General features: G+C 47.0%; 1 protein-coding gene across 3 annotated transcripts in view; it reads right to left on the reverse strand.

Moving 5' to 3' along the window:
- Positions 1-17,475, reverse strand: part of INTS2 (integrator complex subunit 2) — a 244,818-nt gene that overhangs the window by 197,658 nt on the left and 29,685 nt on the right. For all 3 annotated transcript variants that reach the window (XM_063954030.1, XM_063954028.1, XM_063954029.1), the window contains exon 2: positions 12,641-12,943. In XM_063954030.1, coding sequence (XP_063810100.1) covers positions 12,641-12,933 — 293 coding nt within the window. In that variant the 5' untranslated portion in view covers positions 12,934-12,943. The remainder of the gene's footprint in view (positions 1-12,640; positions 12,944-17,475) is intronic.

A 17,475-nucleotide genomic window follows, 5' to 3' on the forward strand; every position in this document is an offset into this window, starting at 1 on the left:
TAATTACCTACTGGTAAATCCTTTTCTCGTAGTCCGTAGAGGATGCTGGGGTCCAATTTAGTACCATGGGGTATAGACTGGTCCTATGGGAGCCACTGGCACTTTAAGAGTTTAATAGTGTGGACTGGCTCCTCCCTCTATGCTCCTGCTACCAGACTCAGTCTAGAAACTGTGCCCGAGGATACGGACATACTTCGAGAGAAGGAAATACACAGATAGTGGCAAGATTCACACCAGCTCACACATAACAAAAAGGAAAGCCAAGCTAACCAAACTTGGAACGAGTCAGCAACGGCTAAACCAACAAACGTAACCAAGTAACAATGCAGGAATACGAAGCACTGGGCGGGCACCCAGCATCCTCTACGGACTACGAGAAAAGCATTTACCGGTAGGTAATTAAAATCCTGTTTTCTCTTACGTCCTAGAGGATGCTGGGGTCCAATTTAGTACCATGGGGATGTACCAAAGCTCCCAGTACGGGAGGGAGAGTGCTGAGGTTCCTGCAGAACTGATTGACCAAACTTGAGGTCCTCAGAGGCCAAAGTATCGAACTTGTAAAACTTAGCAAACGTGTTCGACCCAGACCAAGTAGCCGCTCAGCAAAGCTGAAGAGCCGAGACACCCCGGGCAGCCGCCCAGGAAGAACCCACTTTACGTGTAGAGTGGGCCTGAACAGATTTTGGACAAGCCAAACCTGCTGTTGAATAAGCATGCTGGATAGTAAGCCTAATCCAGCTAGAAATGGTCTGCTTAGAAGCAGGACACAAATCTTGTTGGGATCATAAAGGACAAAAAGTGCGTCCGACTTCCTGTGACGAATAGTTCTCTGCACATATATTTTCAAAGCCCGCACAACATCCAGGGACTTTGAGGTAATCGAGGTGTCAGTAGCCACTGGCACCACAATAGGGTGGTTGATATGAAAAGCCGACACAACCTTCGGAAGAAATTGCTGACGCATTCTGAGTTCAGCCCTCTCTTCATGGAAAATCAAGTAGGGGCTCTTGTGCGACAATGCCCCTAATTCGGACAAACGTCTTGCAGATGCCAATGCCAACAGTGTGACTGTCTTCCAAATAAGAAACATTACGTACACCTCCTGTAAAGGTTCAAACCAATCCGACTGCAGGAACTGCAGCACCACATTAAGATCCCAAGGTGCCTTAGGAGGCACAAAGGGAGGCTGGATGTGCAGAACCCCTTTCACGAATGTCTGAACCTCAGCGAGAGCAGCCAATTGTTTCTGAAAGAAAATGGACAAGGCCGAAATATGGACTTTGATTGAGCCCAAGAGTAGGCCCACATCCACACCAGCTTGCAGAAAGAGGAGGAAACATCACGTTTGAAACTCCACCGTAGGAAACTTCTTGGATTCACACCAAGACACATACTTTTTCCAAATCAGATGGTAATGTGTAGACGTTACCCCCTTCCTAGCTTGGATCAGAGAAGGAATGACCTTGTTCGGAATGCCCTTCCTAGCTAAGATCTGGCGTTCAACCTCCATGCTGTGAAACGTAGCCGTGGTAAAGTCTTGATAGGCGAACGGCCCCTGTTGTAGAAGGTCCTCGCGAAGAGGAAGAGGCCTCGGATCCTCCAGCAGTAATTCCAGAAGATCCGCGTACCAAGCCCGTCTTGGCCAGTCTGGAGCAATGAGGATTGCCTGAACTTTTGTTCTTTTGATTAGTTTGAGAATCCTTGGGATGAGTGGAAGTGGAGGGAAAACATACACCGAGTGGAACACTCACGGAGTTACCAGGGCGTCCACCACCACTGTTTGTGGGTCTCGTGACCTGGAACAGTACCTCAGAAGCTTCTTGTCTATGTGAGGGACACCGGCTTGTTACCTCTGCGAAAACCTCCGGTGGAGTCCCCATTCTCCTGGATGGAGATCGTGTCTGCTGAGGAAGTCCGCTTCCCAGTTGCCCACTCCCGGAATGAAGATCGCTGACAGCGCCAGCGCGTGCCTTTCTGCCCAGAGGAGGATTCTCGTTACCTCTGACATTGTAGCTCTGCTCTTTGTTTCGCCCTACCCGTTTATGTAGGACACCGCCGTAACGTTGTCCGACTACACCTGAATGGCCCGATCTTACAGAAGATGTGCCGCTTGTAGAAGGCTGTTGTATATGGCCCTTAGTTCCAGAACGTTTATAGGAAGGACAGATTCCTGACTTGATCACCTTCCCTGGAAGTTTTCCCCCTGGGTGACTGCTCCCTAACCTCTGAAGCTTGCATCCATGGTTAGAAGAATCCAGTTCTAAATCCCGAACCTGCGGCCTCGAGCAAGTGAGGAGTTTACAGCCACCAGAGGAGTGAAATCCTGGCTTTTGGCGACAGGCGTATCCGTTGGTGCATGTGAAAATGTGATCCCGACCACTTGTCCAGGAGATCCAGCTGGAAGAACCGTGCATGGAATCTTCCGTACTGAAGAGCCTCATAGAAGGCCACCATCTTTCCCAAAAGGCGAATGCACCGATGAACAGATACCTGGGCTGGTTTCAAGACATCCCGGACCATTGATTGGATCACCAACGCTTTCTCCAGAGTTAGATACACCCGCTGCACTTCCGTGTCGTGTATCATCCCCAGGAAAGGTAGTCTCCTTGTCGTTTCCAAATGTTACTTTGGAAGGTTCAGGATCCACCCATGATCCTGGAGTAGTCGAGTTGACAGAGCAATACTCTGCAACAGCTTCTCCCTGGAAGATGCCTTTAATCAGCAGATTGTCCAGATATGGAATTATGTTCACTCCCTGTTCGCGGAGAAGGAGAATCATCTCCGCCATGACCTTGGTGAACACCGTCGGTGCTCTGGAGAGGCCAAATGGTAGGGCCTGGAACTGGTAGTAACAGTCCTGTAGTGCAAACCTTAGATAATCCTGGTGAGGCGGCCAGATAGGAATGTGAAAATACGCATCCTTGATATCCAGGGATACCAGGAATTCCTCCTCCTACAGACCTGAGACCACCACTCTCAGAGACTCCATCTTGAACTTGAACACTTGTAAGTATGGGTTCAAGGACTTTAGGTTCAATATTGGCCCTACCGAACCGTCCGGCTTCGATACACAAACAGGTTTGAGTAATAACCCCTGTTTTTTTAGGTGAGGTGGAACTGGAACAATGACATTTGTTTGTACTAATTTCTGAATGGGTTCCTGCAGAATTGTACTTTCTGTCAGCGAAGCTGGTAAAGCCTAATTTGTAGAATCTGTGAGGTGGGAGTACTTGAAATTCCAATCTGTACCCCTGGGTAACAATATCTTTTATCCAGGGGTCTAGGCACGACTCCGCCCAGACGCGAGTGAAATCTTTTAGTCTCGCTCCCACCTGCCCGATCCCCAGGCTGTGAGGTCCACCGTCATGCTGAAGACTTGGAGGAAGCAGAACTTGGTTTCTGCTCCTGGGAACCTGTTGGTGCAGGTTTTCTGGATTTTCCCCGACCTCCTCTAAAGAAGGTTGGGGACCCTTGGATTTTTTTAAATTTCGCGGTCCGACAGGACTGCAGCGTAGGCGTAGGATAAGATTTCCGAGCCGGGGACAGCTGCGGAGGGAAGAAAAGTAGACTTATCCGCAGTTGCCATGGATATCCACGCATCCAGTGCTTCCCCAAACAGGGCCTGACCTGTGAAGAGTAGATTTTCCACGCTCTTCTTGGATTCCGCATCCGCAGTCCATTGGCGTAGCCAGAGTCCTCTGCGTGCAGAGACTGCCATGGAAGTAGCCCTTGCATTAAGCAGGCCAATGTCCTTCATGGCTTCCACCATGAAACCTGCCGAATCCTGTATGTGGTGTAAAAACAAGTCAATGTCACTCCTGTCCATAGAATCTAATTTCTCTAGTAATGTGCCTGAACACTTTACTATGGCTTTAGAAATCCATGCACAAGCAACAGTGGGCCTTAAGGCCACGCCTGTAGCCGTGTATAGTGATTTGAGCGTAGTCTCTATCTTAGGGTCAGCCGGCTCCTTTAAGGCGGTTGAACCGGGGACAAGTAAAACCACCTTTTTTGACAACCTAGATACAGAAGCGTCTACTACAGGTGGATTTTCCCACTTTTTCCTGTCTTTTTGAGGGAAAGGAAAAGCAATGATGAGAATTCTTTTAGGGATCTGGAATTTTTTCTCTGGGTTGTCCCAGGATTTTTCAAACAAGGAGTTTAACACCTTAGAAGCAGGGAAGGTAAGCGAGGATGTCTTATTAACAGTAAAGTAAGTCTCCTCTTCCTGCTCAGGTACCTTCTCAGTAATGTGTAAAACATATCTAATGGCTTCAATCATTAGTTGCACCCCTTTAGCACGGGAGGCATTCCCACCCCCACCCCCCCGCACATCCCCATCACCGTCCCCTATATCAGTGTTGGTATCCGTGTCAGCTTGCATTATCTGGGCAAGTGTACGTTTATGTGGGTATGTAGGTGGGATTTTAGACGAAGTAGTGGGGGCCGAAGCCTGCAAAGCCCTCCAAAGATTTTCTCAAAAACTGCGTCTCCCTTTCAGTATGTGACATCCTAGTTGAAATCTGGGATATCATCCCCCTTAAAGAATCCACCCATGGGGGTTCGGATTCAGAAGGCTGAGACAGTATATTGCATGGAATAGAGAACATGGAATAGACTCCTCAGGAGATGATAAACACACTGCAGCACAGGACACAGAGTCCTTAGACATGGTAATGTGGGATATACACACTTACACCACTCACACAGGAAAAGGTCAGCCACAGTTTCCCCCAGAGTACCTTCAGAGAGACACAGAGTATAAGGAGCCAGCCACACAGCGCCCCTGTAGGCAATTATTATGATAAAAGCCTGGCGCTGACTAAATACCCTTAATAGGGTAATTAGTTGTATTATCACACTCCTCCCCGCTGTCTATAACTCCCTGTTACCACAGAGGTATAGCTGGAAGCATAAGGAAGGCAGCGCTCCCTGTCAGCATCTCCTACGATCTGCAGGGAGAAAATGGCACTGGTGAGTGCTGGATCCGCTCTGAGTGGAAGCCCCGCCGCTTGCAATGGCGCGCGGCTTCCCACACTAATGTTTAAACTGGCCTGAGGTATTGTTAGTGCTAACAGCGGGATTAGCCCCTGTTAGCTGCTGGACCAGTGTAGGGTGTATTCGCACTGGCTCAGGACGTCCCTCACAGCGCCTACACGGAGCGCAGCATGTCAGAGCTGTGCTCCCACCCTTGTGCCGCCATACCCGCCGGCGACCCGCTAACCGGGACGCCGGCACTGTACTCACCACATCTTCAATCTTCTGGCTGTTAGGGGATGGCGGTCGTGCTGCGGGAGTGAGCGGTCGCCTCGTGGGCTAACGATCAGCACCCTCAGGAGCTCAGAGTCCTGTCAGCGGAGAGAGAAAACCATTAACTCTTCAGGAAGTTGGTTCCAACCCCCCCCCCCCCCCCTCCTAAGTCCCACGACGCAGGAAGGCTGTTGCCAGCAGCCTCCCTGTACCTAACTAACTCAAGAAGAAGATAAAACTAGAAAAACTCCAAGGAGCTCCCCTAGCAGTAACCGGCTCCTCCGGGCACATTTTCTAAACTGAGTCTGGTAGGAGGGGCATAGAGGGAGGAGCCAGCCCACACTATTAAACTCTTAAAGTGCCAGTGGCACCCAAAGGGCCGTCTATACCCCATGGTACTAAATTGGACCCCAGCATCCTCTAGGACGTAAGAGAAAGTGACATTGGGTTCATTTTGCACAAAGAAAAACGACTGCAGTGATGCAGCGTCCTCTAGGGGGAGCTTTAACACCTCCCTTATAGCTAAAATGAGGTGTTCAATAACCTGGGCAGAATCAGAATACCCACTAACTGGATCTGAGTCATCCCCATCATCATCTGTATCATAAAACAGAGCAGGTAAACCACGCTTCTGGGGACCTGCATGAAAGGGGGGGCTGTGCATTAGTCCTAGCAGCTAAATCTGACACAGGTTGTTGCAGTAGCGGAGTTTTCTGCACATTTGCAGTGAGTTGAGATGACATATCAGACGTCATGGTTTTAAGAGACCCCAACCAGTGGAGCTCTGTACCCTCTCCCCCAACCTCTTCATTAAGTTGGGACGATTGACTACATTGCTCACAGGAGACAGTCATTGGATAATGGAGAGAATCTGGTGTGACAGATCCTGCACAGTTTGTGCTTACCCATATTTCACAGTAAAAACAACAACATACACACAGACAGTAATAATGCAAGCCTGCCCTACTGTATGTGAGAGGAGACACAGAGGAGAGAGGACCTCAGCACACCCTGAGCTGCCCAGCCCCAGTGAGGCTGTCAGCTCTGTAATACACAGTAAACACTATCAAATACAGTACTAAGTAGACACAGGACAGTGTACACAAGCGGTTCTCCCCCTTTCGCTACACCCTGTACCAGTTTCCAGCGTGTCTGTGAGGCAGGAAGCGCTGAATGTGTGCTGCTGATGGCTTCTGTAAGCAGAGGAAGGCGCCAAAAACGCAGATGGTCCCGCTCTAAGTAAGCTCCACCCCCTCCAATGGCGCCGGAGCGAAGCATGTTATTTATACTGGCAAAGTCTCCAAACGGTCTAAAACCTCACATAAGTGCTCAGTTTTGCATTTTTGTGCCAGTTTACACACAGGGGAACTTAGCGGGACCGTGGTCTGCCGCATTTTGGAACCAGTGACCTCCCTAGCCGGGCCCCCGGTATGTACTCCCCACCGATGTCACCTTCAGGCAGCGTTAGGGGTGTGCGGCATGCTGCGACTGCCAAGGCGGAGTGCCCCGCTGAGCAAACAGACCCTCAGGATGGTGGTCCTGCAGCGGGGAAGCAGCTCTGCACCTCGTAAGGGCGGTGACCGACATCCCCTAACTCCCACGGTGCAGGTATGCTGTTGCCCAGACAGCATACCAAAAAAAAATAAAGTTATAAATTAAATTGAAGAAAACTCTCTGGAGCTGCAGAGATGTGCATCCTCTCCTGAGGGCACTTTTTTCTAACCTGCCTGTGGGAGGAGGCATAGAAGGGAGGAGCCAGCACACCGAATTGAAGAAATTTAAAGTGCACTGGCTCCTTTGGACGCCATCTATACCCCATCGTACTAGTTTTCCCCAATATCCCTTATGGATGCTAGAGAAATAAGCTGCAAAGAAAATAAAACCATATCTATTGTGAAACATGGAGGAGCCCGGTTATGTTTTGGGGCCGCTCTGATGCATCTGGCACAGAGTGCCTTGAATCTGTGGAGGGCACAATGAAATCTTAACTCTAACGATATTTTGGGGTGAAAAATACTACCCAGAGTCAGAAAGCTTTGTCTCAGTTTTATGTCATAGGTCCTCCAACAGGATAATAGCCCAAAACTCACAGCTAAATGCAACCAATAATAGATCAGAACAAACCATTGGACTAATCTGAAGTAGCCTCTATGAGCCCTGGTCTGAATCCTATCAAACATCTATGGAAAGAGCTTAAACATGCAGTCTGGAGAAGGCACCAATCACACCTAAGACAGGTGCAATTTGTCTGTAGTCAGGTGCAGAAGTCTCACCGAGAGCTTGATTACAGTGGTTGCTAAAGGCTGGGCAACCAAAAGAGTCTCATCATTTTTGTCAATGCCATTTTCATTTGTTTGATTTCTATTAAATGTGGAATAAACAATGCCGTATGCAAATTCCTTTAGTCACTTTCAAGTTATTTCAGTGAAAAATATGGGTTACTCTTTTTCATGGAACAGTACCAACAAATCACCCCGGTCTTACATACATACTTCCTTCTATGCAGTCTCTGTAGCTGCACAACAACTTAATGCTGTCAAAAAGCACACTAAGGGGGGGTATCCTATTAGCAGCGGTAATTTACACAGCTAATATGCTGGCATAAACACGTGGGATTGGGGACTTATTCCCGATCCCATGTGCTTTCGTGAGTCAGTTTTTGGCCGATGAAAACGGACCCTAATTGGATACCGTGATAATGACCATCGGTCATTAATCGCAACATCCGGGCGTTTTCGCCCGCTGGAAACAGATTGCGATTAATAGGATACCATGTTTATACACAACATTAATCGTTCGGCACTCCCAGTTACTCAAAATTAGCTGTGGCCGGTGCCTTCATAGAAGATAGCATAAAAAACATGTAGATGCAGCACTCATAGCTGCTGAATAAAGCTCACGACTTCGGTATTATGTCAACACCGTTTCAGTCGGCGCTACGACGGTCGTCAGGTAGGGGTGCCAACCAGTGCCGGCCAAAACCCAGGCAGAGACAGCGCACCAGGAGGGGCGGCCAGAGCCAAAAGGTAGAGGGCGTGTCAGCAGACCGCCATTGGCGAGAAGGACATAGTAGTGAGTCTCTCCTCAATAGAATTAACTGAAACTGAATGCCACCTGTTAAATAGGGGCCTTTCCTTTGTTCCCTCGGTCCCTTTCACCAGCCTACAGTGTAACAGAGAAACACTCTACAAAGAAAAATCAAACTTAAAGAGCACTTTAACTAAAAGGAAGTGTCGGCCGGTACATTAGCACCGATTCCTAAACAACTGGAACAATTTCGGAGCAAATCGTCTTTTGATCCGGGCTCTCATAACCCCAGCATCAAAACCTTCATGAGGTTATTGGAACAAGACGTTGAGACTTCGGTAAAGGACGTAAGTTCCAAACATCCTAATCTTACCCAAGCAGAATGCCAAGCGCTAGAGTCTCTTTCAAATAATCATAGTCCTTCAAAATTTTGAGGATTACAACAAGGAGGCGATTCGCCAGCTATCGGATGAACAAGTATATGCAACCCTACAGGAACTTACAAGAGACATCTTCAAACATTATTACAAAAAGCAGTGGCAGCTGAGTTAATTAGAGCGGACTTACTACCATTATTAGTTCCCGAGTTTTCGTTAGTACCCCTGTTCTATCTGATTCCCAAAATTCACAAGGGAATGAACCCTCCGCCAGGGCGTCCCATTGTGTCAGCTAGAGGGTCACTACTGCAGCCGACAGCATGTATATTGAATGCATTGTTACAACCCCTGATACAAAATGAGCAAAGTTTTTTTATTAGACACTACATCTTTGTTACAAAATTGTACGGTAACCCCTCAAGATACGTGTCTGCAACTATAGTTGTTATAAATCTTTATACATCAATTCCGCATGCCTTTGGCTTGGCGGCGGTGAATAGAGTTTTGTTGAGAAAAGGAGGGTTTACTACTGTACAAATATAAGTGATTTTGTTGTTATTGGAGTTGATTCTTTAGTTTAATTTCTTTCTGTATGATAAGCAATTTTACATGCAGATTCAGGGGTGTGCGATGAGTTCTTCTGCGGCACCAGTCTATGCGAATATTGTGATGTTTTCGGTGGAAGAGGATTTGTTTTATAACAACCCCTTGTTCCATATGCATGTGTTGATGTTCAGTCGCTATATAGACGATTTGTTTAGTCTTGTGGAGAGGTGATCATAAAATCCTCAGCAATATGATCGACCGACATAATGCAGCAGAAGGACCCATCAAGTTCACTTACACCATAGATAAAGAGGTTATCAACTTCTTGGATGTAAAAATATCTATACAGGATCAGGGTTTGACTACTACGGTTTTTAGCAAACCAACAGAAAGAAAATCAGTTACTCCAGGCAACAAGTAGTCATCCCAAATCCCTTATTAGAGGGCTTCCCTATTCTCAGATGATTAGGATCTGGTGGATCAACAGTGACCCAATAGCAGCCACTAAACAAATAGATCACCTCATTGAAAAACTATTAGATAGAAGGTATTCAGCCAGAAGCCTAGCAGACACCAAAAACAAGGTATTGGCCTTAGATAGACAAACATCATTGAACAAACAGAAGAAAGAACAGAAGGGCCCACAGAAGTTTCCCTGGGTAAACAAATACAATGTTCAATCATCTAACATTATGAGTGTAGCTAAAAAACATTGTCCCATAATCGAATCTGATAGGAATCTGAATCTAACGCATACTAGTCTTATGCCATGCTACTCGCGGGGTAAAAGTCTCCACGACATGCTAGTGAAAACCGATATATCCAAGCTATCATTTGTAATATATCAGATAATCTGCCCATGTGGGCTGAGTTACATCGGGAAAACCGAAAGAAAGTTCAAGGAACGGATGTCTGCACACCTCTCCGCTATTAGAAATGCACTGGAAACGGGTACCAATGAGCAACCGGTGGCCAGGCATTTTGCCTTACATCATCACCCCGTTAGTAGCATTAGATATAGAATGACAGATCAGGTACCGCTGAACCTATGTGGAAGTATTAGGGCAGCACAAATATTGCAAATAGAAACTAGATGGATAATGCGGTTGGAAGTAATTCACACTAAAGGTCTGAACGAAATAGTGTCCCTCTCATGTTTTTTTAAATAAGTCCATGCAATGAAACAGGTAGCAATGTATTTTTAATTATTGATACTAAATATGTCTCTTATAGGATGAACCATTTTGTTGCAGTCTAGCATTCTCTGTATCTCTTTAATGTTTTGTCATGGTGATGGTACACACGCCGCCGCACGGTCGTAGTGCGATGACGTCACATCCTATCTCCGCCCATCGGGTGTGCAGTCCCGGATGGGCGAGCGGGAAATTCACTTGGGGTGAACCGAATAAAAAGGTATGTAACTTTTTATGTGGTTTTATAAAACCCGACGACAGTCGCAGCGCAGACTGAAACTTTGTTGACATAATATTGAAGTTGTGAGCTTTATTCAGCAGCTATGAGTGCCGCATCTACATGTATGTATGTATGTATGTATGTATGTATGTATGTATGTATGTATGTGTATATGTGTATATGTGTATATGTGTATATGTGTATATGTGTATATGTGTATATGTGTATATGTGTATATGTGTATATGTGTATATGTGTATATGTGTATATGTGTATATGTGTATATGTGTATATGTGTATATGTGTATATGTGTGTGTGTATATATATATATATATATATATATATATATATACATACATACATACATACATACATACATATACACACATACATACATATACACACATACATACATACATATACACACATACATACATATACACACATACATACATATACACACACACACATACGTGTAGCCGGCACTCTCTCTCCCAGTGATGAATTCTGGCCGCGGTGCACTCTGTACAATACTGCACATCCTCCGATATGAGGCACTCAAACGGACTTTTTAGTAATAAATTCCAAGACACAAGCTAGTGTGCAACGTTTCGGCTTTATTAGCCGTTCTCAAGCAGTGTGATCATAAACGTTTATGATCACACTGCTTGAGAACGGCTAATAAAGCCGAAACGTTGCACACTAGCTTGTGTCTTGGAATTTATTACTAAAAAGTCAGTTTGAGTGCCTCATATCGGAGGATATATATATATATATATATATATATATATATATATATATATATATATATATATATATATATATATATATATATATATATATATATAATTTTTTATGTAGTTTAATACTATAGAGCAGAAGTTCTCAAACACGGTCCTCAAGGCACCCCAATAGTCCAGGTTTTTTATGTATTTTCTATATAAGTTGGGAGAAAATCCCCTGTTCAATCGCTTTATGAATCACTGCAGCTGCTTCCTATTATTTAGGTGGTTCCAAATTACCTACCCAAACAAGCATATTATGTGAACACATTTCAAAAAGTATCCACAGCGCTATGAACTATGGGGGTAATTCCAAGTTGATCGCAGCAGGAAATTTTTTAGCAGTTGGGCAAAACCATGTGCACTGCAGGGGAGGCAGATATAACATGTGCAGAGAGATTTGGGTGTGGTGTGTTCAATCTGCCATCTAAATTGCAGTGTAAAAATAAAGCAGCCAGTATTTACCCTGCACAGAAACAATAACCCACCCAAATCTAACTCTCTCTGCACATGTTATATCTGCCTCCCCTGCAGCACATGGTTTTGCCCAACTGCTAAAAAAAATTCCTGCTGCGATCAACTTGGAATTACCCCATGTAATTAGCTTTTCATATGTCTGATGCAATTCCTACGTGTGATCTATAAGCACACCTCCACAAAAAATTTATAGGAAAGTCTCTACAACTGAATTATTTTGTTAAAAAGTATATATATCCTTCTAAATGTACCAATCTAGAAAACGACGAAAAGCGGGAGGATCAGTGGTGCTGCAGCAATTGGAAGACAGTAGAGGATATAGGACAGCTAGTAGTGAGGAACATTTGGGAGACACCGGCAGAATAGTCCCCAGTGCATGGACACACCATATGTAATCTGCGTCCTAAGGATCCGCTGAGCTTGTTACATCGATAGCTGAATATGTGTGTATCACTTTTCCTGTTATAAGAACTCTGTAGAAAACACCTTCAGACTGAGGATTGTCTTTTATGGATTTTATATGGAATAAAAAGTCGTTTGGATTGGAACATTTAGAAAGAGAGATAAATAAAAAATATATTTAACAAAATAATCTAGGTTTTAGGTATATCCATGGCTCAGCACAGATGGTTATATCAAATGGACTGAGGTGATAATTACGTCACCTGTGGCCAAGCATGGATAAACTTAAAACCTGGACTGTTGGGGTTCCTTGAGGGCCACGTTTGAGAACCTCCGCATTAGAGCCATTAACAGCATAAACTTACCTTAGTTGTTGTTCTTTGTTGGCATCCTGCTCTAGTGCATGAAAATCCACAGACAACAATGCCACAATGGAATTCACTGCCTCCACCCCAGACAGAAGCCGAAGTAGCAATTTTTTGTCTTGAGCCCAACTCTGGCTCTGGTCTGCTGGAGCGCACAAAGCCATCCGAACCAGACATGGCAGTAGAAGTCTCAGCTCCGGATCACTCAGTGCAGCCAATCGCTCCACATCCACCTTCTGCATTGCCTCAAAAGCATAGGGACTGACATAATGCAGACCCAAACTGTCACCCATTTTATTGCCTCTAAAAGAAAAGAATTCAGTATTTGTTATAATGGTTATTGCTAATAATGACAATGAAACTGCACTTGAAATTTGTTCAGTGTCTCAAATAAAAGCTTATAAAAGGAATACAACATTGTCTTTATGTAAATCCTTTTCTCCTAGTCCGTAGAGGATGCTGGGGACTCCAAAAAGGACCATGGGGTATAGACTGGATCCGCAGCAGCTTGGGCAAACTAACAAGCTGAATATAACTGATACACAACCCACGTGTAACCAAAAATAACCAGTATCAATACAACTGCAAGTAACAGTCCGCACTGGGATGGGCGCCCAGCATCCTCTACGGACTAGGAGAAAAGGATTTACCAGTAGGTATTAAAATCCTATTTTCTCTTATGTCCTAGAGGATGCTGGGGACTCCAAAAGGACCATGGGGTTTATACCAAAGCTCCAGACCGGGCAGGAGAGTGCGGACGACTCTGCAGCACCGATTGAGCAAACATAAGGTCCTCATCAGCCAGGGTATCAAACTTGTAGAACTTAGCAAAAGTGTTTGAACCCGACCACGTAGCTGCTCGGCAAAGTTGAAATGCCGAGATACCTCGGGCAGCTGCCCAAGACGAGCCCACCTTCCTGGTAGAATGGGCCTTTACTGACTTCGGCAACGGTAGCCCAGCCGAAGAATGAGCTTGCTGAATCGTATTACAAATCCAGCGTGCAATAGTCTGCTTAGAAGCAGGATTTCCAATCTTGTTGGAAGCATACAGGACAAACAGAGCCTCTGTCTTCCTAGTAAGAGCCATTCTGGCGACATAAATTTTCAAAGCTCTTACAACGTCATGAGATTTTGGGACCGCCACAGCCTCTGTAGCCACAGGTACCACAATAGGTTGGTTTATGTGAAACGAAGAAACCACCTTCGGCAGAAATTGTTGACGAGTCCTCAATTCCGCTCTATCCGAATGAAAGATCAAATATGGGCTCGTGAGACAAAGCCGCCAACTCGGACACTCGTCTGGCAGACGCCAGAGCCAAAAGCATGACCACTTACCAAGTGAGAAACTTTAACTCAACCTTACGCAAAGGTTGAAACCAGTGAGACATAAGAAACTGCAACACCACTTCAAGGTCCCACGGCGCTACGGGTGGCACAAATGGAGGATGGATATGCAGCACTCCCTTCACGAAAGTCTGAACCTCAGGAAGGACGGCCAATTCTTTTTGAAAGAAAATAGATAAAGCCGAAATCTGCCCTTTGATGGAACCCAATTTCAGGCCTGCATCCACGCCTGCCTGCAAAAAATGGAGGAAACGACCCAAGTGAAATTCCTCCGCAGGAGCGGCTTTGGTTTCACACCACGACACATACTTTCTCCAAAATACGGTGATAATGCTTCGCCGTAACCTCCTTTCTAGCTTTAAGGAGAGTGGGGATGACCTCCCCAGGAATACCTTTGCGAGATAAGATTTGGCGCTCAACTTCCACGCCGTTAAACGCAGCCGCGGTAAGTCCGGAAACACGCAGGGCCCCTGCAGTAACAGGTCCTCTGTTAGAGGAAGTGGCCAAGGATCTTCTACAAGCAATTCCTGAAGATCCGGATACCAGGCCCTCCGTGGCCAATCTGGAACAACGAGTATTGCCTGAACCCTTGTTCGTCGTACGATCATCAGCACCTTTGGAATGAGAGGAAGCGGAGGGAACACATACACAGACAGAAACACCCACGGAGTTACCAGGGCGTCCACTACGCTGGCTTGGGGGTCCGTTGACCTGGAACAATACCTCGGAAGCTTCTTGTTGAGGCGAGACGCAATGTCTATCAGAGGAATTCCCCAACGCCTTGTCACTTCTGCAAATACCTCTTGATGAAGAGCCCACTCTCCCGGATGGAGATCGTGTCTGCTGAGGAAGTCTGCTTCCCAGTTGTCCACGCCCGGGAGGAAGACTGCTGACAGAGCGCTCACGTGCTGTTCCGCCCAGCGAAGGATTCTTGTGGCCTCCGCCATTACCGCCTTGGCGGTTTACGTACGCCACCGCTGTTATGTTGTCCGACTGGATCAGGACAGGGAGACCCTGAAGAATGTTCTTCGCTTGCAGCAGGCCGTTGTAAATGGCTCTTAACTCGAGAACATTTATGTGGAGACAAGATTCCTGGCTTGACCATTTTCCCTGGAAATTTCTTCCTTGCGTGACTGCGCCCCATCCTCGGAGACTTGCATCTGTTGTCAGCAGGACCCAGTCCTGGATTCCGAATCGGCGTCCCTCTAGAACAGGGTTGGGGAACCTCCGGCCTGCGGGCCTTATCCGGCACGGAGAGGCATCTTGACCGGCCCGGAGGCAGCCGCCGAGTGTAAAGCCGTTTGCGGCGCACGGCTTCCTGGAAGATGTAGTTTTCTCTACACTGTGCACTGTATTCAATGTACAGTGTGAGTAAACTACATCTCCCATGATGTAGTGCGCGGCAGACAGCTCAGAGAGGTATGAGGCAGCTGTGTAAAGCCGTCCCCGGTGCATGGCTTCCTGGGAGATGTAGTTTTCTCACACTGTGCACTGTATTCAGTGTACATTGTGAGAGAACTACATCTCCCTTGATGCCGCAGCTGCCCTTCCCATGGGCCTTTGCTCCGCGCCAGTCTCCAGCATTGCAGGTAGCAGCGCGGCCACCTTGAGGGAAGACCGGTGCATACTCAGGAGCCGCCGGTAAGAATACATACAGTGCAAGGGGGAGGGAGTGTAACTGTTAGCGTTAGTGTGGTACAGAGCAGGGGAGGGAGTGTCAGTGTGTAACAGGGCAGGGAGTGTCAGTGTGTGGTACAGCGCAGTGGAGGGAGTGTGAGTGTCAGTGTGTGTTACAGGGCAGGGGAGGGAGTGTGAGTGTCAGTGTGTTACAGGGCAGGGGAGGGAGTGTGAGTGTCAGTGTGTTGCAGGGGATGGTGTGTTGGGGTCAGTGTGTGGTACAGTGCAGGGAGAGGGAATGTGAGTGGAGTGTCAGTGTGGTTCAACGCAGGGGAAGGGAGTGTGAGTGGAATCAGTGAGCGAGGGGTATTTCTGTGGGCAAGAAGTTTCAATGTAGAAAATACTATTGCTTTGAGAAGGGGATTTAATGCCACGCCTACTTTCCTAGGAGAGTGTGTGCATGGGGGTGCTTAAAAAATGGCCCGCGAATGATGTCGAAAAAATCCAAATGGCCCTTGGCATGAAAAAGGTTCCCCACCCCTGCTCTAGAAGGTGAGAACCTTGCAGCCACCACAGGAGAGAAATCCTGGTCCTGGAAGATAGACTTATTTTCCGGTGCATGTGCAGGTGAGACCTGGACCATTTGTTCAGCAGATCCCACTGAAACACCCGGGCATGAAACCTGCCAAACGGAATGGCTTCGTAAGCCGCAACCATCTTCCCTAGTACCCGAGTGCATTGATGAATCGACACACTTGTCAGCCTCAGGAGCTCCCTGACCATGTTCTGGATTTCCAGAGCTTTGTCCTCCGGAAGAAACACTCTCTGTAGCTCCGTGTCTAGGATCATACCCAGGAAGGACAGCCGAGTGGCCGGGATCAACTGAGACTTTGGCAAATTTAGAATCCAACCGTGATGTCGCAGAACCGACAGGGAGAGATCCACATTTCTTAACAAACTGTTCCTTGGACCTCGCCTTTATCAGGAGATCGTCCAAGTACAGGATAATTGTGACCCCTTGCTTGCGAAGGAGAACCATCATTTCCGCCACTACCTTGGTGAAAACCCTCGGGGCCGTGGAAAGCCCAAACGGCAACGCCTGAAATTGGTAATGACAATCCTGTACCGCAAACCTCAAGAAGGCTTGATGAGGAGGGTATATCGGGACGTGCAAGTGAGCATCCTTTATGTCTACTGACGCCATAAAATCCCCCCCTTCGAGGCTGGAGATCACAGCTCGAAGAGACTCCATCTTGAACTTGAAAATTTTCAAGTATGGATTGAGGGATTTTAGGTTCAGAATCGGTCTGACCGAGCCGTCCGGCTTCGGAATGACAAAGAGGCTCGAATAGAACCCTTCCCCCTGTTGGGACGGGGGAACCGGCACAACGACCCTCTGTTGACACAACTTTTGTATCGCAGCCTTTACCACTTCTCTTTCGGGAAGAGAAACTGGCAAGGCCGACACGAAAAAGCGGCGGGGGGGCCATCTCCTGAAACTCCAGTTTGTACCCTTGGGACACTATGTCTAAGACCCAAGGATCCAGGGCCGATTGAAACCAGACCTGACTGAAGAATTGGAGACGGCCCCCCACCGGTGCGGACTCCCGCAGGGGAGCCCTAGCATCATGCGGTGGACTTGGTAGAGGCGGGGGAGGACTTTTGGTCCTGTGTGCCTGACACTGCAGGCGACTTCTTTCCCCTTCCTCTACCCTTTGAGGAGAGGAAGGACGAGCCCTTTCCTCTTTTGTACTTATTAGGCCGAAAGGACTGCATCTGCTGAGGGAGTGACTTTTTCTGTTGTGTGTGAACATAAGGAAGAAAAGATGACTTACCCGCCGTAGCGGTAGACACCAGGTCAGCAAGGCCGTCAC

Source organism: Pseudophryne corroboree, chromosome 2 (assembly GCF_028390025.1).
Source record: "Pseudophryne corroboree isolate aPseCor3 chromosome 2, aPseCor3.hap2, whole genome shotgun sequence".
Taxonomy (NCBI): domain Eukaryota; kingdom Metazoa; phylum Chordata; class Amphibia; order Anura; family Myobatrachidae; genus Pseudophryne; species Pseudophryne corroboree.